Source organism: Sus scrofa, chromosome 4 (genome assembly GCF_000003025.6).
Source record: "Sus scrofa isolate TJ Tabasco breed Duroc chromosome 4, Sscrofa11.1, whole genome shotgun sequence".
In the NCBI taxonomy this organism is placed as follows: domain Eukaryota; kingdom Metazoa; phylum Chordata; class Mammalia; order Artiodactyla; family Suidae; genus Sus; species Sus scrofa.
In genome coordinates this window covers 84312880-84340566 of record NC_010446.5, presented here as the reverse complement: position 1 = coordinate 84340566, position 27687 = coordinate 84312880, and the positions used below count along the sequence as shown (strand labels likewise).

The following is a 27687-nucleotide window of genomic DNA, read 5'->3' as shown; positions in this document are numbered from 1 at the left end:
GTGAATAGAGATTGAAAGTGCATGAAAGGAGCTTCTGTCCTCTGAAAATCTTTTATTCCTTGACTTGGATAGTAATTATAAGGGTATTTGCTTTGATATAATTCATCATCTTATAATGTATATTTTCAGCACCCTTTTGTGTGTTTATTTACTTCAATTAAAACAAAGCTGACTTCAAAATATATATCAGCCAAAATAAGAACGAAAGTATAGGGAAAACATGGTACAGATGAATTATTAGCAAATAGTGAAACAATTCATATAGTCCAACCTTCATAATTGTTCTAAATACAGTCTCAAAAAATATGAAAATGGCATTAATTATTTTAAGAGATGATTATATAAAGGAATTATAATTTGTTTAAACAACTAGTCTGAAAAAAAATCTAAATGAATATTAGGAAAAGCAGTGGAAAATGCAAAAAAGTGAAATTGTGCCCATAGATTCAGCCTGTCTAGTTGAGAAGGTCAGTAGAGAATTATAGATTATGTTTTATTTTGTTTTGCTCTTGAGGTATTTAAAAGCAACATATACTTTTAAAGAAAATCTAGCCATATATTCCTTTTAAGAGATATACTATAACGTAGGGCCAGGGAGGCACCAGCTACTGCACGGGTAGGAGGCCCAGGCCGCTGCTTGAGGGAGACCCTGGCCCCTCTGCGCCTGTCTGGCGGAGCTGGTGACGAAGAGACAATTCTTCTCAGCTGCCCAGATAATCAAGAGTTTGGGCCAGACCTTTGAGCACACACCTAGACAGTGAGGAGCCAGATGAAAAGCACAGACTATGGCGCTGAAACGTATTGATAAGGAACTTAGCGCCCGTGACCCTCCAGCACAATGTTCTGCAGGTCCAGTTGGGGATGCTATGTTTCATTGGCAAGCCACAGTTATGGGACCTAATGGCAGCCCACAACGAGGTTGTGTATTCTTTTTGACAATTCATTTTCCTACAGACTACCCTTTCAAACCACCTGAGGTTGCATTTACAACAAGAATTTATCATCTGAATATTAACAGTAATGGCAGCATTTGTCTTGATATTCTAAGATCACAGTGGTCTCCTGCTTTAACTATTTCTAAAGTTCTTTCATCCATTTGTTCACTGATATGTGATCCAAACCCAGATGACCCCCTAGTGCCAGAGGTTACATGGATCTATAAAACAGACAGAGATAAGTACAACAGAATATCTTGGGAATGGACTCAGAAGTATGTCATGTGATGCTACCTTCAATAGTTGCTACCTTCAATAGAATAACCTGCATTATAGTTGGAATAAACTTTAAATTACTGTTCTTTTTTTGATTTTCTTATCCAGCTGCTCCCCTATTAGACCTCATCTTTTTTAATTTTATTTTTTGTTTATCTCCATATTCATTCGCATGCTCATCTGAGAAGACTTAAGTCCTTCCAGCTATGGACGATAACTGCTTTTAGAAACTGTAAAGTAGTTATAAGAGAACAGTTGCCCAAGATTCAGAATTTTTTAAAAAATGGAGCATGTGTATTAAGTGGCCAATGTCTTCATTCTAACTTGGTTATGAGACCAAAATCATTCCTCACTGCTCTAACATGCTGAAGAATCATCTGAGGGGGAGGGAGATGGCTGCTCAGTTGTCACATCAAAGGAAGCAGCGTTATTCTAGCATCATCCATTCATGTTTAAACCTTCCACTGTTAGAGATTTGAGGTTACATGATATACTTTACGCTCATAACTGATGTGGCTGGAGAAGCGGTATTGAATTTATAGCATCAGCAGAACAGAAAATGTGATGTATGCATGTCAAGAAAGGAATGACCTGTTTAAAAAAAAGAGAGAGATACTATAATAAAATGACTCAGGTAAAGTATAAAGACTTACGTAAAACATGTGAACAAATGTAAACAAAATCAATTTCAAAAGAATAAGTAGAGTGGAGTGCATGCAAAAATATAAAGGATTCATAAGTCATTTTGTACACAATGAAGAGCTTGATCCACAATGGAGGTGTATTAGAATTGTGTGCTAAATAACAGAATCAAAATATGTGAGGCAAATCTAATTAAAAATATACTACTAACCTGCCAATAAATATTTTATTTATTAACAGATAATAGGGATAAATTAAATAAGAACACTAAAGAAAAGAAACATATACTGAGTTCAATCCCTAGAAAAAACTACCTTTGTTTTAGAGCTCATAATATATATAATGTATATACTATAACTTAATTATAAGTTATATTATAATTTATAACATGTCATGTATTAAAGTATCAATAAATCAGTCAATTGCAATTATTTAGGCAATATTTTTGATAACTGCGCAAGTGCAATTAGAATTTAAGAGCAAAAGTGCAAAAAAATAAAATGAAACAAAATTTTAAAAAATGAGCTGGCAAATAATTCAAGTTAAAGGTGAGAAATTTGACCAGAATTACACACCACTTAGAAAATAATGAACTAACGAATATTATATCTTAACAACTTAAGAGGGGACATGCCTAATTAAAGGAAAATTTATAAACAGAAAGAAAAAAAGGATACTAAAAATAAATAAGGTAAATATATCTTATGGATAAGCAATGGGATCCTGCTGTAAAGCACTGAGAACTATGTCTAGTCACATATGATGGGGCATGATAATGTGAGAAAAAAGAAAGTATGCATGTATGTGTAACTGGGTCATCTTGCTGTGCTGTAGAAAACTGACAGAACACTATAAACCAGCTATAATAGAAAAAATAAAAAAATCATTATAAATAAAAAAAGGAGAAAAAATAAGATAAATAAAAACAAATCAAGAAGTTAGAAAATAAGATAAACCTAAGGAAAATATAAAAGAAATAAAAATAAAAGCAGCAAATGAATTAATAAATCAAGAATTGTAGACTTGATGAATTAATTGAAAAGCTGATTCTGTATGGAATGCAAAGTAAAATAAAATAAACGAGGTTCTAGCTCAGTGTGGTTGTATTCGCAAACTGATTGTAATTTATCTACTATGAGACAAGGAGTTCTGCAAAAGTGTAAATTGACTAAGTCACCAAAGACACTGATGATGTTCCCTAACATTTTTGATGGTGTTGTAATTCTCTCTTGAAACCAACCATGCATTGATTTATATCCTTGTGCAAGCTTCTTATCTCACTGTGGACTGGTTGGATAAGTTCTATTAGTTCAAAGTAAAATTAAGCTAACACGCAATATACAAAATTAATAAAGAACAACATAGGGATATTTATAAATTAACAGAATGGTAAAAGTCATAATGGTATACATAATAGCAGGTGAAACCTTTGAAAATCATATAAATGAATAATCTTCAACAAAAAGAATAATTAACAGCATTGGTACATGAAAAATATATAAATCCTATAAAATGCAGAGTTTAAAGAAGTAAAAGGAAATAACCGGGCTCAGTTACCCAGGAAAATGAATGTTATTCTTCAACATATAGATGATTATTATACTATAGAAACCGTGCAAAGTATAAAGTAAATACAAAAGCTTTTTCATAACCTTGATAACAAAGATAGCATAATCATGATGAATATAGCACAAAAAAGTAGTAATAGGCCAATCTTATGTATAATTTTAAATGCAAAAACTCTTACTAAAGTTCTGAGAAATAGAATACAACATTTCCTTTTTTTATTTTTTATTTCTTTTGGTCTTTTTAGGGCCACACTGGTAGCATATGGAAGTTCCCAGGCTAGGGGTGGAATTGGAGCTATAGCTGCCTGTCTATACCACAGCCACAGCAATGTGGGATCCAAGCCACATCTGTGACCTACACCACAGCTTACAGCAATGCTGGATCCTTAACCCTCTGAGCGAGGCCAGGGATCAAACCTGCATCCTCATCCTCAAGTTTGCTACTGCTGAGCTACAGTGAGAACTCTCAACATTTTTAAATATTAGGATATCAAGACCAAGTAAGATTTAATGTAGAAATAACATGATTCAAGTGGGGAAATCTATTAATAAAATCCATTACAGAAATAGATGAAATGAAAAAAACTGTATGATTATTTTAACAGATGCAGAAATATACTCAATAAAATCAATACTGTTTTCTGATTAAACACAGACAAATGTACACATGCATGTGTGTGTACAGACACACACAACACACACACACACACACACACACACAGAGCTATCTAGAAAGAGAAGAATAGTTCCTTAGTATGACATAACGAATGTTCTTCAGACCAAGAACCAGCATCATACTCAAGGGTGAAACACACAAGAGAACATGTTCAGTATCGCCTCTGTTGGAAATTGTTCTGAAAATTCTAGGCAACTCAGGAAATGAGAGGGAAAATACAGTTATCAGAAATACCGGAGTTCCCGTAGTGGCACGCACAGTGGTTAACGAATCCGACTAGGAACCATGAGGTTGCAGGTTCGGTCCCTGCCCTTGCTCAGTGGGTTAACGATCCGGCGTTGCCGTGAGCTGTGGTGTAGGTTGCAGACGCTGCTCGGATCCTGCGTTGCTGTGGCTCTGGCGTAGGCTGGCGGCCACAGCTCCGATTCGACCCCTAGCCTGGGAACCTCCATATGCCACGGGAGTGGCCCAAAGAAATAGACAAAAAAAAAAAAAAAAAAAAAAAAAAAGAAATACCTATCAAAAAGGGAGAAACTAAATTATATTATCATTTTGATTCTTTGATTTTTTTATGGGGTCTGACATGAGAATTTATGAAATACTTAGAATGAATGAGAGTTTGAAATTACTGAAATTATGTTTGTACATATGAATTATTAAAAGAATATATATAGTTTTCTATATAATATATACATACCTTATATATATATAACTACTAATTAATATGCCAGCAGTAAGTTTAAATATATAATGGAAAAATTAACATTACCAATAATAATAAGATATGTAGCTAGAAAGCAACAGTAAAATTTGTGAGCTCATGTAAAGAAAATTTTACAATAGGATACCAAAAAATATGAATAAATGGAGATGTCTTATAAAGATGTCAATTATACCATAATTAGCTGATAAATTTAATAAATATTTTATTAATATTTATTAAATGAAAAATTAATACAAGTTTGGTTCATTTAGAAAAATAAACAATAGAAAAGTCAAGAAAATATCAAAAAAAGAAGTAACAATTTGATGCTGCACCGGGAAATATCACACATCCTTTAAAACAGCAGTAACTAAAGAGTGTGATTTTGATATCTGAATGTAAAGAAGTACCAGTGGAGCAAAAACTAAAGACCTACAATAAAACCAAATGTATAAATATTGAATATATTATAAAAATGGCATTTCTAGTATGCTAGGGAAAGGATGATTTGTTCAATAACATGGGCAGAGACACCCAGTGAACAACTGAAAAAAAGGATTGAGTTGAAGTATTGACTTAAACCATATGTCAACAGTGAACTCTGGAAATACCAAAGAGTTAAATAAAAGCATAAAACCATAAGAAGAAAACTAATATAGATGAAAAATTTTACAATCCCGAGATAGAAAAGACTATGAGTATGACACAATATCCACTAACTCTAAAGGAAAAAATATGTATCACTTGATCAAAACGGAGGAAAAATCTTATAATTTTTAAAAGCTAATGACAAAAATGAGAGAAAATAATTTGGGAAATGTATGAGAGGAAAAAGGGTTTCTATTTATGACATAAGGTGTCCTTTAAACAAAAAGAATAGAAAATGTAGAAATGGTATTCATCTAATTCACCAAAGAAATACAAATGGACAAAAAATATATGTGCAGAGTTTAGGCTTACTGATATTCAAAGAACGGCAGGTTTCATTAAGAAAATGGAATATTTTGTAATTAACAAGGAGAAGTAAAGGTATTTTCAAACATTTTTATTCATAATGAAACTGCCTTAATTTAATCTGTATAGGAAACGATATACTGAATATCAGAACAACTGTTCCTCAAATGCCTTTTGATTCAGCCCTGGAAGTTGCAGAAATTCACCGTAAAGAAATCAGAATCATACAAAATGTTATGTACAAGGATGCTTTTGTTCAGTTGCTCCCATTTCCTATTATAGCTTTGGTGAAAATGCTCTATCAATTGAAATGTATTTACTTTCATTTTTCTATCACTTCAGGAGGTAAAATATTTCCCCATATTTTCCAAGTTTCATTATAGATCGATTCATTAGCTATGCACTGTCTTAAGGAAATTCTTTCTGGGCTTCATCATACCTTGATTTAATTAGAATTTATGAGACCAACAAAATTACTGTTCAGCAAAATGTAGAGTTCCTATCGTGGCTCAGCGGTGATGAACCCAACCAGTATCCATGAGGATGCAAGTTTGATCCCTGGCCTTGCTCAGTGGGTTAAGGATCTGGTGTTGCTGTGGGCTGTAGTGTAGGTTGCAGATGTGGCTCGGATCCTGTGTTGCTGTGGTGGTGGCGTGGGCTGGCAGCTACAGCTCCAATTTGATCCCTTACCTGAGAACTTCAATATGCCGCTGGTGTGGCCCTAAAAAGACAAAAAGAAAAACAAAGAAAAATGTGATGACACGCCAGTTTCTTTACCCCAGTTTTAAAAGCCAGGTGAAAAGGAAAGAGGCACTGGGAGGAGTTTCCCAAATCAGCCATCATATAAAACACCTTGGTAGACTATCATCATAGCAGAGAGCGAAGAAGAAAGCAGTGGTCTCTTTAGGAGATAAGTACACTGTTGCTCATTTCTTACCTCGGAACCTGGAGACTTCAAGAGAAAAATCTGCTTTTGTTTTTCTTCTTGCTACAGGTTAGATATATGACTTTTATTTCCTCAAATACCCTGGAGCTTAAAGAGTTTTTTTTTTTTAATTTTATGCCATATAATTGCATGATTAGAAAAATATCTGTGTATTCTATATATGCAATGGAAAGAAAAAAGGTAACTAAAAGGAATATTGACAAGGGAAAGAAAAAAACAGACCAAGAATTCATCAGAAGAGCAACCTAGTATCATTTCTTCCGCCATTTCTAGGCAGAAGACAGGCCAGAGGTAGTGACGGCTGCATATATGGAGAAGGAGTTGGCCCGCCAGGTTTTATTTGGGTTTGTTCCGAATGAGAGGATAAGTGGACAAATTTGATGGAAAACTAGAGTTTAAGGGGAGCTGCTTGAAGGATTGAGGGGATATAAATGATCAAGGACATACCTATAATATACTAAACACAAGTCATATGCGCTAATAGCTTTTCATTTCAACAGCCAAGAAATCTAAATACTCTTAAGAAAAGTATTTGACTACATAGTTTTGACATTTGAAAGATGATATTTCAAACAAACTCATTTATTTTAACGGGAATGTAAAAGGCTTGGCATTTAAAAATGGACAATATTTGGCTCTACTTTTCAAATTAATAAATGCAATATCCTTTATCCATGCATTTCTGTGATTCATTTTCCTTGTTTATATAGGCTCATTCTGCTATTGCGTGGTCCAGGGTGTTGGCTGAGTAATTCTGCTGAGTACTTGGAACTCCTGTGCTATATGATTAACTGCTGTACTGTGCTATGACAACTGCTGTTGTCATTAGGCAAATTCATTGCTTATAGCCCTCCGGATACATCTTCAAGTAGTAGCAAAACATCAATGGTACAGGGTTATGTTAATAAGCCTTTTTTTTTTTTGTCTTTTCCTAGCCCACACTGCAGCATATGGAGGTTCCCAGGCTAGGGGTCTATATACTACTATATATGGAATGGCTGAGTAACAAGCACCTATAGTATAGCACAGGGAAATCCACTCAAATCTGTAGTGACCTATATGGGAAAAGAATCTGAAAATGCATGGCTATATGTACATGTATAATTGATTCATGTAGCTATACAGCCTGAAATTAACACAACATTGTAGGTCAACTATACTCCAATAAAATTTTTTTAAAAAGTCAACTTTGTACTTGAAAATAAGAAAGCCTATGTGAGCTAGGATTTTCTGTCACTTGATGTGCCTACAAATGGCATAACAGCTTTGAGTGGGATATTCCTTAAGTGAATTAACTAGCAATTTTAGGAAAAAGGCTAATCTTGCATGATAGAAGAAAGTTACATGGAAATAAAAATCTGATTTTATGATAGTGTTTCCTGATACAAGACACAATGCCAGGAAAAAGAATTGCAGTGATTGGTGCTGGTATCAGTGGATTAGGTGCCATTAAGATCTGTCTGGAGGAGGGACTGGAGCCCATCTGTTTTGAAGGAAGCAATGACATTGGAGGCCTGTGGAGATATGAGGTAAGTTCAAATGGATTTATGCTTCAATATATATAATGGCATTTTTCTGTATCTGGGAAATAGGAATGCAAGGAATACAGCACTAATTTGTCTTCAACTACCAGCGTAATAGTTATTTTTTTAATAGTTGTTATTTTTATTAGAACCTACCCCTGTGCTTTGAATCCCACTCCTTCCTTCCCCCACCCCCACCCCCCCACCCAGGATGATGTTCAGTCCTTCTTCTTTTCAGAGCCTAGCTCCTTGAAGGAGAATTGTACACTACATGATAGACATCCCAGCCCTTCCCCAAAACTGCTGTCATTGCTTTTAACAATAAAAGTTGACAAACTGAGTGGACTTTCTGCCCAGAATTGTATTGCTTTCTCAACAGGATCCAATAATGTTAAAAATCAACTCCTTTTAAAAACATTTGTCCCTAGCTTCTGTGATTTCACTCTCTTGCTGATTTTCCTTCTCAGTATTTTTCCACTTGGCCTCTAAATGTGGCTGATTATAGCTTTATTCTCTGTCTCTGGTCTTTTAACTTCTTACAAATTCTTTAGAATACCTCCTTAGCTTATTACATATACAGTAATATATGAATTTGGATTTTTATCTTCAGTTCAATAGAATATATATTTCAGTCAAGATAACTAACACTTACTCTGAAATCTCAAGACAAAACTCTATAAAAATCTCAGGGGCTTAGCATAATGTTCATTTTGGCCTGCATCACAGTCAGATGTGATTAAGTGACCCTTACCCAACTTATAGTATGCCACTGGACCACACAGCCTGCAAGGCTGCCATGGAGAGGAAAAGAAGGAAGGTGGAAACATACCAACTCTTAGCTACCAAGATCTAGCCTAGAGGTGTTGCTGGCTGCCCACTTTTGCTAATCTCTGAGATGTCTCACCAATGCCTCAATGGCTTTTCAGGTCTTTCACTACCTAGGCAACCTATTTTCTGCATTACATTTCCTGTTTCAAGTGTTGACAGAGTAGTTTCCACATTCCTGGTTGGACCCTGACTGATACAGACATGTCTCCAGAAAACTTTCTCCAATCTCCCAACCTGATGCCCACTGAACCCTGTGCATACAACCGCAATTGGTCCTATAACACTTGCATGCAATTGTTGTTTTCCTGCATGAGGTTCTTAAAGCATTTTATTTGCCTTATTTGGTCTCCACAACAACTCTGTGAGGTAGGTGAGCACTTATTTATAGGTGAAGAAATAGATTCAGAGAAACTATTTGATGGCAGTTTCCTGGACCAAGCCATGCAATGATACATCTCAACAACCAAAGTAAAATGCACCCAAATACTGTATTATGTCATCTGGTTTCACTAGGTGACACCCATAAAGCTTTCATTTATAGGAAAGGCTGGTCATATTTGCAGAGATTGTACTTATCATTAGGGGTATTTTTGTATATGAATGCATCACTATCATGGGCTTTGTTAATATAACAATGGCTATTCATTTTGAAGAAGAAAACCATACTTTGATCTGTTCTTAAAGTTGATATACTTTAGCAGGTGTCCCTTATTTTCTTGGTAGGAGAAGACTGAAAGTGGCAGGCCAACGGTCTATAAATCTACCATCTGCAACACTTCAAAGGAGATGACAGCTTATAGTGATTACCCTTTCCCTGATCATTTTCCCAACTACTTACACAATTCAAAAATCATAGAGTATCTCCAGATGTATGCCAAACACTTTCATCTTTTGAAGCACATCCAGTTTCTGGTAAGTAGGGCAGAGAACACTCAGCATATGTGGAACCCTCATGGTAGAGCCAAGAGCCAGACCAGAGCAAAAGGCAGTAAGGCATCCACTCAGTCTTGGAGGTGAGATTTATGCATTTTTAGGGAAGTCGGCAAGAGCTTCACTCCTCACTTCATTCAGGAAAAATTGTGGTGGATTGGCTGAAAAGCCAGACTATGCAGCTGGTATTGACTCACCACTAGCTGCATTCAGGACTGCAGTTGGAACAAACTGGGCTACATCTCCACCTAAAAGGCCTTGGTAGGGAGACCAGTTAGAAAGGAACTTTTGCATGAGCACTCAGAAGAGAGTAGCTGTAACCAAACTTTATCCATTGAGTCCAAGAGTTCTTGGACAGGAGGGCAGCAGGGAAGAGTGGTCACAAATATGATGTTATCTCATCCCCAGTCAAAGGTGTGCAGCGTGAGGAAGCGCTCTGACTTCTCTTGCACAGGACAGTGGGATGTTGTGGTCCAGACTGAAGGGAAGCAGGAATCCTATGTCTTTGATGGGATTATGGTGTGTAGCGGCCTTTATACTGATCCCTTGCTGCCACTCCAGGACTTTCCAGGTATGTCTTACTAAATGCTAAGGTACTGGGTTTGTGGGGTTTTGTCATTATTGCTCTTGTTATTTTTGAAGAAAGTTTATAATTCTGTAAGTGACTTTATTTCCCAAATGAATATGATATTTATTTTCTGATTATAAAGTAATGCATGTTCTTTCAGGTTTCATTCAAGTAATACATGTTATAAAATTGAAAATGTAAATTACTTCTATCTTATCACCACTAGTTCTGGTCTATTTTAAGAGGAGGTGCTATATTTTACCACAGTTGGAAAGTAAAATGTGGGAACTCGGTTTTTGTGGGATTTTTTTTAGTAATAGTTTGGTGTAAGTTGTAAGATCAAAACTACAGAAAATGTATTAATACTTAGCTTTATTCTTGAATGTGTATGTATATGCATAGCACTGTGAATTTAAACAGCTATGTGCTAGTGTCACTGTACATCTTAAAGAGACTGCAGTGCTATTTTTTTTTCTATTTGGAAGCTTAAGCACCCTGCACAGAAGGAACAATGCAAGAAGATTTATCTGCACAAGATCTCCTTGTTTATCTCTAGGAGTAGGGCGTACACTCAGTCTTCTCAAAGAGGGCTGAACCTGGAAACTCCTCAGGAGATGCTAGAGTGCCCTCACTTCCATTGTTAGGAATATTTGTTTCCCAGTGCATGAGAAGATAGAAAAAGTTAAAACTGGTCAAAAGAGGTCTATTAGTTAGTTCATTAGAGGTTTAAATATTCCTGTATTGATTTATTCAGCTTTCATTCAAGAATTATCTTCTGAGCACAGGCTGTGTGCCAGAGGCTCAGCAGAGAGTAAAACGGACAAAATTTCTGTCCCCAAGAAGTGTGCAGGGAGTAGATGGAGAGAGACACAAAAAGGATAAACATGTTTGAGGCAATAACTGTGAAGAGAAATATTAACCAGAAAGTGCAAGGGTGTGTGTAGTTGGGGATAGGGGCTTGTGATACAAGATTAGCTAAAGTGGCCAGGTAAGGCTTCAGTGAGAAGGGGACATTTGAACACTATCCCCAAGGAGCTGAGGGAGTGAGGCAGATATCTGAGGAAAGCATGTGGTACAGAAGGAAGAGCAAACTACAAAGGCCTTGAGGTGGGAGTGTACCTGACCATTGCATCAGATCAAGAAGGGCCTTAAAAGCCATCATTTGGATGGTGGCTTTGACTTTGAGGTGGGAGTTGTTGGGAGGTTTTGAACAGAGGAGTGGCATGCTCCAGTCACTTTGGCTGCCATATTGAAGATCTGGGGGAAGGAACTGGTAAAGATGGAAGCAGGGAGACCAGGAAGGAGACTCTTGCTAACTCAGTTGAGAAATGATGTTGGTTTGGACCAGGATGGTGGCAGTGGAAATAGAAAGTCATGCTTCAATTGTGAATATAGTTTGAATACAGAGATCACAGAATTTGCTGATAGATCAGATGTGAGATGTGATTAAATAAAAAGGGGCATCAATGATAACTCTAAAGTTGTCCTGAGCCATGGAGTTGCCCTTTCCTGAGATAGAGGAAGTTGTGGGAAGAGCTGATTCTGCCTGTATGGTGGGGGAAAAAATGTACAGGCTGCAAGGTTACAAAGTCTCAGAGATGTTTATCGAAAGTCGGAGAGGATGGGATAGGATTGAAGACATTCAATGAAGAGCATTCAACTAATTTTTCAGGTACTTACTACATTATAAGAGCATTTAAAGGGATCCTTACACTATTCCTATGAGCTAGGTGAAACAATTTCCAATTTACACATTACAAATGCCATTAGTGGTGAAAGAGCTGAGATTTAGCCCAAGTTTTTTTGACCTCAAGGTCTCCTCCCACAATAAGCTACAGGGCAAAGGGTTCATTTTCAACAGAAGAGAAACTTTTCTCATGGGGAAAGGAGACAGAGGAAGGAGAGATGAAAACATAGTACCTTTTAGGTGTTGAGGAACTCACCTAAGATCTTCAGTGATCTTAGGTGAGTTCCATAAAAATGAAGCAGACAAAAATTCTCTTCAGGGAATGAGAGGAATTGTCGCAGGGCCAAGAGTAGGGGAAATAATAAAAATACCTGCAGTCAGAAATTTGGTGGAAGATTGAATTGGGCAAAGATTGAGTTCAGGAATATTTAGATCTGTGCCAGGAGTTCACTGGGTGAGCATCAGTGAACTGCTTCCAGGGGAAAGTTGGAGTTTGGGAGCAGATTCTCTAGAGAAAAAGAACAGGATGCAGAATGGATCACAATTAGGATGAAGTGGGACTGTCTAGGGTTATAGGAGGAGCAGTGAAGCCCATATGGTCACGCCCAATGCTGCTACAAAATCAACCAGATATGATGGCTTTGCCATGTGAGATTTCTGCTTAAGTCAGAGCACATTTTAAAGCAAAAATAAGAAGCTCTTACATGCTCACAGATTCAGAGTCTGTGAGGGTTTGTCCCAGTAGGAGAGCAGAATGAATACTGTGGCAGGAAGAGTGTATTGAGCCTAAGAAGAGGTGGGAACAACCCAGCTTGGGTTGGGAAAGCAAGGCAGGGTTGGGTCCAGGCAGTGGTTTTAAATAACAATAAGGGTACATAAATAGGAGCCAGGCCCTTTCTGAAGGTGTGGCAGGGTATGAATAAGAAAAAAGGAAATAAAAAATTGCCATATCTGACTTTATTATAAACCTGAGAGTTTGTTTGAACATAGAATGTTTGATCTAGGACAACACTGTAGGAGAATTTGCTCTGTCTAACGTTAGGCAAGCACAATTCACAGACCAGGAACAGTAGACCAGAAAATAAGAAGTTTAAATAGGATAGCCTTTAAGTTTATCAATAAGCTTTAGAATACGCCAGCAGTATTCTAAAAATAAAATAAAATAATGGTCAATGCTTGAGCAATTCTGTTCTTGCCAACAGGAATCACAAGTTTCAAAGGTCAGTGTATCCACAGTTGGGAATATAAGAGTCCAGAGAAATTTCAGGGCAAGAAAATTGTTGTGATCGGCATTGGAAATTCTGGAGTTGATGTGGCGAGTGAGCTCAGTCACATGGCTGCACAGGTTGGTTTTCTATATTCTCTTTCCTGAGACGCAACTTGCCCACTACCTTCTGAGATGTGAGCATTGCATGAAATGTGTGTAGTATTTACCCATACCCTGCTTCAGTGCTGATTGTTAATTACTCCTCACACCTCTTTCCTTAATAGCTGTTTTGATAATCCATTCCAGGAAAAAAAAAAAAAGAAGAGAATGGAATAAAAATAAACATTTCAGACTTTAGTGAATGCCATATTGTTTATATCTACCAGAGTGTGGAGGCTTTACTGACTTATCCAAGAGTTACCAAAAAAAAAAATGAATTTAGCAAGAAACCATTTTTTAAATCCCTTTATTTTTCATTGACATGACACTTGACAACATCTTCCTACTGTAATTCTTTCAAAATTTATATTTCTAGGAATACGGATTAACTAAGTGTTCTAGATACTATAACACAGTAATTAGAAGATGGATGGGATTCCTTGTGTCAACCCGTTGATCTCAAGTCTTTTTGCATCATCTTGTTTTTCCAGAATTTGGAATTTAAGAGCTTGCAAGCACCAAACACTGTTTTGGAGAAGGTTAAAAAGGGTTGTGGGTAAAATCCAGAGGAAGGCTTAAGGAGATTTCTGGGGCTATGAGCAACAAGTCAGATGTGTCTGAATGTATGAGACTGTATCTGTTGGGCTACCTGTCTTTGAAAACAGAAGAACTTTTCAAGCTAAAAAGCCAGGAGAGTTCTTATCCATTTCCTCTCATGAACCAAATGAGAGATATCTGAAGAACCGAGAAAATGATCCAGTGAAAGGAAACTGTCATATCGTGAAGCATCTATTTTACATTTCTTTGCATTCTCTCCTAGGTGTTTCTCAGCACAAGGCGGGGTGCATGGATTTGGAACCGTGTCTGGGATTATGGGATGCCTATAGACACTGTTCTCTTCACTCGTTTTAACGCCATCCTCAACAAAGTTTACCCTACATTCTTAATCAACAGTTTGATAGAGAAGAAATTAAATGCTCGCTTTAACCATGACACTTATGGTTTGCTACCTCAACACAGGTATGTATGCTCTAGGATGTTTAACAATTTTGTTCCTATCTTTTGGAGTCAGCAGGTCAAACTTGGAACATAAGGATGATTTAGATTTCATGTTTTGAAAATAGACTTCGCCTTAAAAACAGACTTCAGCTATCTTAGGAGAATGTAGTCATCCTTTCTTTTTTCATGTCTCCATTCTATTCACTGAACTTAGAGGAAAGAAACTGAATTTTCAGGACACTCTGGTAGTTTCATCTGCCTCTACCCTGCATGTTCTTGGGCTACTATGCACTTAGGGCTTTGAGACCTTCAGATGGTGGATAAGCAGATGATATATTGTGTCAGAAAAATAAACTCCATTTTTCCAGGCCAAAAAAAAAAAAAATCAGGAATCTTTTAAGATTCTATCAATAAGCTGGGAGACTTGGGGTAGAGTTCTTTGAAATCCAAAACATCCTTTTTTTTTATTAAATTATAGTTGATTTACAGTGTTGTGCCAATTTCTGCTGTATAGCATAGTGACCCAGTCATACATATATACATTCTTCCTCTCATACTATCTTCCATCATGTTCTATCCCAAGAGATTGGATATAGTTCCCTGTGCTGAAACGCAATAAATTCTTTGTCTTGAATAGAACTCTGAATCCATACAGCTATGTTTGAATCCTGGCTTCTCCACTTTCTAGCTATGTGATATTGATCAGATTTACTTAACTATTTGTGCCTCACCTTTCTTATATATAAAATTGGGATAAAAGGAACTCAACTCAGAGGGTTTTTTGTGCATTAGAGAAAAAAAAAAATCCATGTGTAGTTTTTACTAGTCCTTAGCACATAATGAATGCCCAACAATTTTGTGTTGTTTTATCATGCTATTAATTTTCTGACTATATTAAAATTATACTCATGGGATCTTAATTTATGGAGGTAACTGAGTGACAACATGAAGAGGTCAATACCACTTAAAGAATTATTACTTATATTTCCTAAGAGAAGAAAACACGCCAGATCATGGCAAGGCCACATGAAAACACTATGTTTGGTCAGAGAGAAATAGGAATAAAGGAAAAGCTGAGGCCAGAGACTTGTTAGGGTTCCCATGGAACTTGCAAGGCAGAGCAGAATAAACCGTTTAGGATTGGTTAGTTTAAATAATTGTGGTGAACTTTTGAATATAGAGATGGCCTCTAGTTAGCCTGGTTCCTGGCCCTGGGATGATTTAGAGCAGGGGGAATATTGGCTCGGGGTATGAGAATGAGACAAGCAGTTGGTTGGGGCTGCAGACTAGAGGGAATTGGTTGAAGTTCAGACTTGGGAGTGGCTGGTTCACATATGAAAGATGTGCTTCTGGCAGGGTCCTTTGCTATCTTTAAGACAGGCTAGCCCTCTCCCTGGCCAACAAGCTTTTTATAATGTCAAGACATCATAAAATACAAAGAATATAAGCATGATTATCCACAAATACAAGTTTCTAGCTTGAATGATAGAGTAGGAAGTGTACCATCCTACAAAGGTAAGGAGTTCAGGAGGAAAGCAACATTGGGAGATATAAGGAGGCTGGTTGACGATTTAAGCTTTAGAAAACTGTATTTGGGATACTTGTGAGGTATCCCAACAGAGCTACGTGGCAGGCATTAGGATAGATGATTATGAAAATCAAAGTAGAGATTAGGCGTGGAGTCATCAGCCCTGAAGATGTATGGCAGGGTCCCAGGGGGGATTATGTGATTGTCAGGATTAGGAAGAGGGAGACTAGTAAAATTCGAACAGGCACTTCTGGTGTTCTCCCTTGGGCGCGTGCATGTGCACACACGCTCCTCTTCTCATGCTGCCTTAAGAAGCAATGATCTGGGGTGAAGAGTGGGGAGGAAAAGGGTCTTGATAAGAAGCTAACAGATCCCAAATGTTAAAGAAAAATCTAAAGAAGAGTATCAGGAGTTCCCATTGTGGTTCAGTGAAATGATCCCAACTAGCATCCATGAGGATACGGGTTTGATCCCTGGACTTGGCTCAGTGGGTTAAGGATCCAGCTGTGGTGTAGGTCACAGAGGTGGGCTCGGATCCTGCATTGCTGTGACTGTAGCATAGGATGGCAGCTGTAGCTCAGATTCAACCCCTAGCCTGGAAGCTTCAATATGCCACAGGTGTGGCCCTAAAAAAAAAGGAAGAAGAAAAAGAGTAGCAATCAAAAACACTGAGAGGGAAAGTACAAGTGGAGAAGTAGGAGAATCAGTAGTCAGGACACAGCGATGAGAAGGAGAAAATATCAAGAAGGGAATGGTCAACAGCATCAAGAGTAGTAAGTTAACAAATATTTTCTGAGCCCCATTGTGTGTTCATTACTATATAGGTAACAGGTATGTGAGTTAGCAGAATGGACTAATCAACTCCCATACCCCCAAACTCACAAAAGCTAAGACTCATTCAGGAAGTTTGCTGGAAATAAACAGGAAAGATTACCCAACTTTTGTATGAAAACATGACTTGTATGCATCTGAAATGTAGAGTGGTATATTCTGGACATTTACCTTGAGATACATAATACAACCAGAAAAGTCTTCTGAGAAGCACAATGAAAATGATGAAGGTGGACTGAAGGTCTGCCCCATAAAGACATATTAGAAATCTGCATATGTAATGGGTATGGAGAAAGGGTGAGTATGGATTTCACTGAACACAAACTGATAAGAGATATCCATGAAGTTGAAAAGAATAAAATCTGGGACAAATATAAACATATACACCATATGATTAATACAATATGATATTAATACAATAAAATTTTGCTTGAAAATTTTAGGAAAGATAAAAGAAAACGTATGGTGAATATATATTCACCCAACTGTTAGGAATATAAATATATTTCAGTTAAAATATGTTATTAAAATTATAGATGACAAATCAATTTTGTCTTCACTAGTGAAGAAGATATTTTAGTTTTAGTTTAATACGTGTATTATATTAGTATATTAGCATACTAATACATGTATTAGTATATGATATATATATGTTATGGATATATAATCTTACAAATCTCTAGTACTTATCTTCCATATGGCCTTGGGGATGATTATATATTTTCTCAGGCTTTTTTTTTATGTTGGTGAATTGCAATCCCTATTTGCCTATCTTTTGTAAATTATAAATGGGGAAACCCATGAAATTGACAATCTGTAGAGCCTAGATAAATTCGATGAATATATTTGAGTTTCTACCATAGTCAAGCAAGATTCTGGATATTGAGGTAGAATGATGATACTCCTGGATAGAGTCCAAGTTCTTACTAGGCATCCTAGAAAGTAAGAGAGATACCAACAAATCAAAATATAATGCAACTATGTGGAGTAATGTGTGCCATGAAGAAACATTAAGCAGGGTTCAGGAGAGAGATCTCTTTTTAGATGAGGTGCTTGTGGAATGTTTATATCACGAGAGAGCATTTCAACTGGGGTCTGAAGGAAGTAAGAGGTCAGGTCCTGAGAGAATAACATTCCAGGCAGAAGAAATACCAAGACCAAAGGCAGGAATGAGCATAATGTACTCCAGGAAGAGAAAAGAACCCAGTGTAACCAGAGTACTGGTGGAGGCCGAAAGTGGTGGGAAAAAGTTCAGAGAGGTAGGCAGGCACCAGGTTACATAGGGAATTTTAGGACCAGGGAGTGGCAATAACTTTGGATTATATTTTCAGTGACATAGCAACACATCAGGGAATAATTTTACATTTAAAAAGATTACTCAGGTTGCTCAGTGGAGGAACACTCGTATGAAGTCAAGGGTGGAAGCAGAACTACTAAAAATTAAATAACTAAAAGTTAATAACTGGTAAAATTTTTTAAATGGCATGTAGTTTCTAAAAATAAAAGGAAAATCAAAATATAATCAGATTTTTCTGTTCCATTATAAGCATTTTTCCAATGCTTTAAAAAAATCCTTCCCCAAAAAAATTTATTTTAAGGAAGTTAGATATCAACATATAAACTTATACTGTATAGCACAGGAAAATTTACTCAATAGCTCGTAATAACCTACATGGGAAAAAATAATGGATATATTTATATGTATGACTGATTCACTTTGCTTTATACCTGAAACTAACATAACATTGTAAATTAACTATACTTCAATAAAATTAAATTTAAAAAGGAAAAACAAATAAAATATATCCAAATTGGGAAAGAAAAAACCTTATGAACATTTCCAAATTTTTTCTCTGCCTATGGTAGGCATTAAATAATTGTTGGTATTCTTATAAATACAGAATGCTTATTCAGTAAATAATTCATAAGAAGTATTGAGGGAAAAAAAATCTTCTGTAAAACAAAAATGTAGGTTTTTCGATTTTTTTTAGCTTGACCAAAAATTAAATATTTTCTTAGCTGAACTCCTTTCCAAAAAAACATATTAATTTTCCTGGATTCATATTTTTATTCTTCAGATTTCTGAGCCATCAAGCTACTTTCAGTGATGACCTACCCAACCACATAATTACTGGAAGAGTGATGATAAAACCAAATGTTAGAAAGTTCACAAAGACATCAGCCATCTTTGAGGATGGCACAGAAGAGGATGTTGACGTTGTTGTCTTTGCCACAGGATACACTTTTTCCTTCCCCTTTTTAGAAAATAATTCAACAGTTCTGGACAGCCAGTGCTCCATGTTTAAATTTGTCTTCCCTCCTCAGCTAGAGAAGCCAACACTAGCTTTCATAGGCATCCTCCAGCCAGTTGGAGCCATTATGCCCGTATCAGAACTCCAGAGCCGCTGGGCTGCACGTGTATTCAAGGGTATGTGCTGACCTTATGCATGTTTAGAAAAGATAACCATCTACCTTTTCAAACATGATTTCAAAGGCACTGCAAAAAGTCTTCTGCTACAAAACATATCTGAAGTTAACTGTCTCTGAAATTCTACCACTGGAAATTTTGTCTTCAGTGTTTGACATCTATTTAAACTTTAGAATTCCTGTATGAAAATTAAGATTAAAAAAATTACTTCCGGAGTTCCTGTTGTGGGTCAGTGGTTAACGAATCCGACTAAGAACATGAGGTTGCGGGTTTGATCCCTGCCCTTGCTCAGTGGGTTAAGGATCCGGCATTGCTGTGAGCTGTGGTGTAGGTAGCAGATGTGGCTCGGATTCCACGTTGCTGTGGCCCTGGTGTAGGCCAGTGACTACAGCTCCGATTGGACCCCTAGCCTGGGAACCTCCATATGCCGCGGGAACGGCCCCAGAAAAGGCAAAAAGACCAAAAAAAAAAAAAAAAAAAAAAAAAAAACTACTTCCTTAAGATATCATTAAGTAGCAACTTATTGGCAAATAATTCTTTTGGGTTGGGGGCATGGGTGTGGCATATGGAAGTTCCCAGGCTAGGAGTCGAACTGAAGCTACAGCTGCCAGCCACAGCCACAGCCACAGCCACACCAGATGCGAGCTGTATCTACATTCTGGAATGAGCCTAAATTAAAGAGACATTTTTGGCCTGTCTTTCAAATTCAATATAAAAAGGACCAGCAGAGTCACAGCATTATGAGCTGTGAGTTATGTGAATTATGAAAATTATGGCAAAGATATAGAGTAACTGAAATAACACCATAGCACCACTATGAGAGCAAGCGCTTGGAACCAAATGAACTCAAGATTTAAACCCAGTTCCTCCACCACATACTGACTGAATGGTCTTGAACTATTACTTGACCTCCACAATTTCCTCACTTAGAAAAATGGAAATATTGACATGTACTTTGCAGGGTGGTGAGCATTAACAGTTAAGCAACTGACTTTTGTAGGCATTCAATAAATAATGATCAAATGAATGAAGATTAGTAATTCTTTATTACTGTGGTTGTAATTCTTTATTATTATTCTTTATTACATCATTAATTCCAAAGTTGAGAAGAAATCGATCAGGACAGATTCAAACCTAGCTTTATGGAATGATGTCAATCAGATTATAATAATCCTGCTCATTCATTCACTTCTCCTTTAAAATGTTTCCCATTATTTTCCTAGAACATTCTGTGTGTCTCAACATATGTCATCCTTCAAAGAAATGAAGAATTATAGGAAAGTGCCTTTCCTGAGTTGAGATGGAAAATTAAATCTCTACCCAATGAAAACAATCAGGAGACATTGAGTCACCATTAGCAGCTACAATATGTATTAGAAAACTAAGTGAAAACATAAATGAATGAATGAATGAATAGTGAGCTTATTCATTTAAACTCACTATTTAAAGCAGAGCCAGAGTGAATATTCTGGTAATAGGACTATACACACCCTACCTTGTGCCTTGTTAGTTGGATGAAGCTCCCTTCAGTCCGTCCTTCTCTGTGGGCTTTGAGGCCTTCTGGTCAAGATCTGAACTCGTTAGAGGACATGGCTTTGCATCTTGTAAGGCATGTGATTCTGATAAAAACAATGAATTGAGGGCATTTCTGAGCAATTTCTGGATCCATCTCCCCACTCCCATCCACCTCACTCATGATGTTCTCTTCCACATTAACTCTCGTAATATCCATTTCTTCCTGAATTCATATCTTTTCAATAAGAAAATTATGTTCATATTTGAAATTTCTTTCCTAGGATTGAACAAATTACCTTCAGTGAGTGGCATGATGGCTGACATAGAAAAGAAGAGAAAAAAATTTGCAAAAGAGTAAGAGACTTTCTTCTTGATGAAAATCAATTGAACGCGTTTAAAGGGGGGAGTTTCCTATCGTGGCACACCAGAGCTGAATCCAACTAATATCCATGAGGATGCATGTTCAATCCTTGGTCTCGCTCAGTGGGTCGGGAATCCGGCATTGCTGTGAGCTGTGGTGTAGGTCACAGACACGGTTTGGATCCCCCTCGTTGCTGTGGCTGTGTTGCAGGCTGGCAGCTGTAGTTCCAGTTTGACCCCTAGCCTGAATTTCTATACGCTGCATGTGTGGCCCTAAAAAAGCAAAAAACAAAAAACAAAAAAACAAAAAAACCTGCAATGTTTAAAGGGGAGCTGTTTGCCTATATGCTTAAGTGAGATCTCAAATTGTCAATGTTTTCATTTCCTCTTAACCAAGCATGAATATCACATGTAGAATATTTACAGAACAGAATGGATACAGAATGGTCCAACATGGAAACTTCAGAATTTTGTTTAAAGTTCGAGGAACACTAGATATGCCATACAATTATAAATTTATGTCATATCATACCTGTAGGGATGTAAAGAATACTAAAATGTATGATGAAATGAAGGACTGTTTCACTCTTTAAATTGTTGAAAAGAAGCCAAGATCGGAAATGAGACAGCAAATCATTACAGAGTCTTAGGATTCCAGTGTGAGTTCAGAAGCTTACAGGTTGTGCCACATCTTCTTAATGGAAAATTTTCAACTATCGGGGTTGGGAATGTAATTTCTTTCTTTTTTTTTTTTTTTTTTTTGTCTTTTTGCTATTTCTTGGGCCGCTCCCGCGGCATATGGAGGTTCCCAGGCTAGGGGTCCAATCGGAGCTGCAGCCGCCAGCCTACACCAGAGCCACAGCAACACAGGATCCCAGCCGCGTCTGCAACCTACACCACAGCTCACGGCATTGCCGGATCGTTAACCCACTGAGCGAGGGCAGGGACCGAACCCGCAACCTCATGGTTCCTAGTCGGATTCGTTAACCACTGCGCCACGATGGGAACTCTGGGAATGTAATTTATTTCTATTCAGCAAATATCTCTTGAGAGTCTACAACGTGAATGTTACAGCATGTTCTCTATGAGCAAAAGATTTTATCCTAAAAACAGTCAGTTATCTAGTAATTTTCATTTAAGAAGGGGCCAGGAATTGCATTTCAATAATACTTAAAACCAAATTAATGTCACATCTAAATAACTGATCTTTATGATTCATATAGCATATTCTCTACCACCAATGTACCAAAATGAGACTATATCCTAATTGAGAATTAAATTAATGGACAAAGTACAGGAATTAGGAAAAGAATATTATGAATAAGACAAAAATCTGAAACCCACCTATTAGCATCCAAGACTCTTGGAAGGATCTGATGGGGAAAAACACACCACATGAGTATTTTGTTAGAAACCACTGAGACCATGCTCAATGAAAACAAGAAAACTCATTTTCTCTCTTACTTTTTGGAGAAATCATCAACATGTAAAGAAGATGTGCTTGGAGGGATAAAGGTTGTCACTGGATTTGAGGTTTCTGTTTTATTTTTCCCCTTCTGTTTTCAGATACCGGAATAATTCCCGTGACACTCGCAGAGTGCAGTATGTGGATTACATGGATGAAATTGCCTCGGAAATAGGAGTGAAACCCAACCTGTTCTCATTTTTCTTGTGGGATCCAAAGCTGGCCCTGGAAATTTTCTTTGGGCCATGCACACCTTACCAGTACCGCTTGCAGGGCCCAGGGAAGTGGGCTGGGGCCCGGAGAACCATCCTGACCCAGAGAGAGCGGATCATCAAGCCCCTGAAGACACGCACCCTCACCCTTGTCCAGCCTCTGAACTCTGTGCCATTTTGGCTTAAAAGTTTCTGTGCAGCCCTTCTCCTCTTTGTCCTCACTCTGGTCATTATTAAAGCATAATCCTATGATCATTATTACATTATAGGCTAACAGGAACACACACTGATGAAGAGACAGGGCATGTGCAAGTGTTTATCCCCCAATTCAGACTAGACCAGTGCAGTGAATTGTCTAATAATTCCAAAATCTCCCGTGTATATTTGGGCAAAACTGGAGATTTCAGAAGTCCAAAGGGATGGAACAACCACTTGAACTAAAGCTTATCCCCAAATTGGGGCTTTCAAATGAAACAGTTTATATAAATCTTGCTCTGGAAAAGTATTTTTAATTTCTATACTATGACAAATGTTCTAAATTACCAAGTTCTCCTAGCCTCCTTTTATGTAAACATACAATTTGTTGGCTATTTATAATTGGCAAATTCTTGGTTTTGCATATAAAGCACAGGCTGGGGAAAAGTATCTCCTCAGATGATTTAGAAAAATTAGCAATGAACAAATGTCTTCACCAGAAACTCTTTCCACTAGGGTCATATTCTGTAGAACCATGGGTATTGGGGTAACAGGTTATTTCAGTATTATTTAGGGTATTTGCAGGGTGTGGAGGGTGCCAAGGGGAGAAAGAGAGGGGATAATGGAATCAGGAAATATACATAATTTTATTTTCTGTTAATACTGCCAAAAACATATGAATAAATTCTACAATAAACATACCACATTCTATATAAAATACTGAGAATAAAATGAAACTGGGAAAAAGAGCAAATATTTACATTTGCATAGACTTTTACAATTAATGAGATGCAATATTTTAATCTCTGATTCAGGCACTCATATCTCTGTCTATGCCTGAGCTTAGTGCTGATATTCTGTAAAACAGGTTTTTTCCCCTAGATTTCTTGAGGTATGATTGAAAATAAAAAATTGCACATATTTAAATTGTACAATGTGATGTTTTAATATACACATATAGTGAAGTGGTTACCAAAATCAAACTAATTAATATTAATCACCTCATAGTTACCTTTGTGTGTGTGATGAGAACACTTAAGATCTACCCTCTTAGCAAATACCAAGTATCCAAACAGTATTATTAACTATGGTCACCATACTGTATATTATGTCTCCAGAACTTATTCACTTTATTAATGAACCTTTGACAACATCTCTCCATTTCCTCTAACCACCAGACCCCCGTAACTACTCTTCTACTTGCTGTTTCTAAGAGTTAAAATTTGCACACCACCACATGTAAGTGAAAGCAGGCAGTATTCACCTTTAATATTTGGCTTATTTCATTTAGCATAATATCCTCCAGTTTCATCCACTATACTGCAAATGGCAGGATAGCCTTCTTTTCTGAGTACTATTCCATTGTATGTGTGTGTGTGATATGTATGTGTGTGTGGGGGGGGCACATTTTCTTTATCCCTTCATCCCTTGATGGACACTTAGGTTGCTTCCATACCTTAGCTATGTGATTAACACTTCATTGAACATAGACATGCAGATATCTGTTCCAGTTCCTGTTCTTATTTCCTTTGGATATATGCCCAGAAGTGGGATTGCTGTACCCTATGATAATTATGTTTTTAATTTTTTGAGGAGCCACCGTACTATATCCCTTAATAGATATACCAGTTTACATTTTCACCAACAGTGTACAGGAAAATGTCTTCACCAATACTTATATTTTGACTTTTTTTTTATCTTTTTTTTTTTCCTTTTCTTGGGCCACACCTGTGGCATGTGGAGGTTCCCAGGCTAGGGGTCTAATCAGAGCTGTAGCCACCAGCCTACGCCAGAGCCACAACAACAAGGGATCCAAGCCGTGTCTGCAAACTACACCACAGCTCATGGCAATGCCGGATCCTTAACCCACTGAGCAAGGTGAGGGATCAAACCTGAAACCACATGGTTCCTAATTGGATTCGTTAACCACTGCTCCATGACGGGAACTCTGTGACTTTTTTATAATAGCCTTCTTAACATGTGTGAAGTGATATTTCATTTTAAGTTTGCATTTTTCGCTAATGACTAGTGATGTTGAGGATCTTTTCATGTACCTGTTGACCATTTATATCTTCTTTGGGAAAATGCCTATTCAACATTTTGCCCACTTTTAATTTTTTTTTCTATTGATGTGTATGGGTTCCTAATGTATTTTGGACATTAATTACTTATTAAATATATGGTATGCAAATGTTTTCTTCTGTACCATATGCTCCCTCTTCAATTTGTTGATTTTTTCCTTTGCTCCACAGAAAATGTTTACTTTGATACAGTTGCATGTGTTTATTTATGCTTTTATTGCCTGCTTTTTTTGTCATATGCAAAAAATAATTGCCAATACCAATGTTGAGGAGCTTTTCCACTATGTCTTCTTCTAGGACTTTTATGGTTTAAGATCTCACATTTAAGTCTTTAACACATTTGAGTTGACTTTTGCATATGGCATGGGGTAATAGTTCAATTTCATCCTTTTGCATATGGATAGCCAGTTTTCCCAGTATGATTTATTAAAAAAATATTATCCTTTTCCATTTGTGAGATCCTAGTATCTTTGTCAAAGATTAGTTGACTGTATATACTCCAGTTTATTTCTAAGCTATGTATTCTGTCCTATTGGTATATGTGCTTGTTTTTATGGCAGTACCATACTATTTTGATTATGATAGCTTTATGATATATTTTGAAATTAGGAAGTATGGCAGCTCATTTTGTTATTCCTTTGTTCTTTTTTTCCTCTTTTGCTGTTTTCCTTTGTGATTGGATAATTTTCTGTAGTGGTATGCTTTGATCCTTTTCTCTTTACCCTTTGTGACTCTAGGTGTTTTTACTTTTTGGTTACTATGTGGCTCACATATAATATCTTATAATAACAAGTCTATTTTAAGTTTTTAGCAATTTAACTTTGATTGCATAGGAAAGTTACATTTTCTTGCCTCCCCCCCTTCTTGCCCCTAAGAGTTAGGTCTTTTTTAGAGCCTCACCCTTAACGTATGGAAGTTCTCAGGCGAGGGGTTGGATTGGAGCTGTAGCTGCCAGCCTACAGCAATGCTGAATCCAAGCCACATCTGCAACCTACATCACAGCTCATGGCAATGCTCTATCTTTACCCCACTGAGCAAGGCCAGGGATTGAACCAATGTTCTCATGGATACTAGTTGGATTCATTACTGCTGAGCCAACATGGGAACTCCACCCTCATTTTGTTTTTAATATTACAATTGACATTTTTGTTTTGGATATTACATACAGTCAGAACTGAGATGAGCAGGCCTGCCGCTTTGGGCTTGGATAGGATGCCTCCCACAAGTTCCCTGGTCAGGACAGGCCTCTGAACCATGGCAGGTGATGGTGGAACCAAGTTTCAGGGCTGCTTCAAGCTCTATAGCCAGGACTGACACCAGAAGGCCTACTACCAGGGGAATAGATGGGAGTTAATAGAGTCCTTAAGCAGGCAGGATGGAGAGCAGGACTAGAGCTGGGTCACAGGCCCACTTCAGGATCTGTAGTTGGGACTGAGGTCAGTGGACACGTAACTGAGGCACAGATGGCTGTGTCTCCCACCAGTCCCTGTGCTGGCAGGACTGACTGCAGACTGGCAATAGAGTGGGACTTATAGGTCACAGAGCCCTCCAGGATCTGAAATTGGGTCTGCAGCTTGTGGTCCTGTTACAGGCATGGTTCCTCCCAGGTAACTTGGCAGAGGAGCTGTTTTCCAGGCCATGGCCAATTGGGGCTGAAACCAGATCCATAGAAGGACAAGGCTCTTCTGGTTCTGTAGATGGAACCACCTTTGGAGAGCCTGCCACCAGGGTACAGACCTACCTTCTCAAAGCTGTTCTCCTCTGTCTTGGGCTTCACTAGGGTCTTGCAACATCCTCCCTGGATCCCAAAGCTCCCACAAATGCAATTTTGTCTGTGCATAGCTTCCAGACCATTACGTGGGAGAGTGCAAGCTGGGGACTTCCTATCCCACCACCTTGCTAACATCACTTCAGCTGTTTGTTTATTTTGTCTGAACTATTCATTCTTTCATTTACTCAAAAAAGATATTTATTGAGCATATTCTGTGTCAGACATTGTGCTAAGCACTGGAAATAAGCTGATGCATTGTAGAGCATCCAGTCACATGGATGTAATGCCATTAATGCACTGATGGTGCCCAATCACATGTCTCCAGCTCTGATTTCTCCCTAAACCTTGGACTCTCCTTACCACATACCTCTTCAGCCTATTCAAACTTAACTAAACCAAACTTAGGCAGTTTAACCCTCAAAATAGTCTTCCCCATCTCAACAAGTGGAAACTCCATTTTTGCAGTCTTAAACCCCAAAGTTTCAAGTCTCTTGAGTCCTCTCTTTCATATCCCATGTCCATTCTAACGACAAATCTCATCACTTTCAAATTAAGTCCAGAATCTCACCACTTCCCATGGCCTCCCCTGCTACCACCTAACTTACTTCCTGCCACCATTTTCATTTGTATTATTGTAATAGTCTCCTCCCAAGACTCCTTGCTTCACTCTTAATCTATGTGGTCTATTCTCATTATAGCA

The 27687-nt window shown here is 37.5% G+C and overlaps 1 protein-coding gene and 1 pseudogene across 1 annotated transcript; both read left to right on the top strand.

Moving 5' to 3' along the window:
• Positions 786-1238, top strand: LOC100155452 (annotated as a pseudogene).
• On the top strand, positions 8085-23184 carry LOC100151788 (dimethylaniline monooxygenase [N-oxide-forming] 5-like). The gene is made up of 8 exons (XM_001924642.2): positions 8085-8229; positions 9775-9963; positions 10390-10552; positions 13439-13581; positions 14423-14622; positions 19039-19388; positions 21185-21257; positions 22830-23184. Exons 1-8 carry the CDS (start codon positions 8095-8097, stop codon positions 23182-23184), a joined length of 1608 nt encoding a protein of 535 aa, XP_001924677.1. The 5' UTR covers positions 8085-8094.

Bases quoted from the DNA above. Each gene is read 5' to 3' on its own strand.
- LOC100151788 (XM_001924642.2), top strand. From the start codon at position 8,095: ATGCCAGGAAAAAGAATTGCAGTGATTGGTGCTGGTATCAGTGGATTA. The intron at 8,230-9,774 runs GTAAGTTCAAAT...TTTTCTTGGTAG, and splicing joins GAGGCCTGTGGAGATATGAG to GAGAAGACTGAAAGTGGCAG. The intron at 19,389-21,184 runs GTATGTGCTGAC...TTTCTTTCCTAG, and splicing joins GGCTGCACGTGTATTCAAGG to GATTGAACAAATTACCTTCA.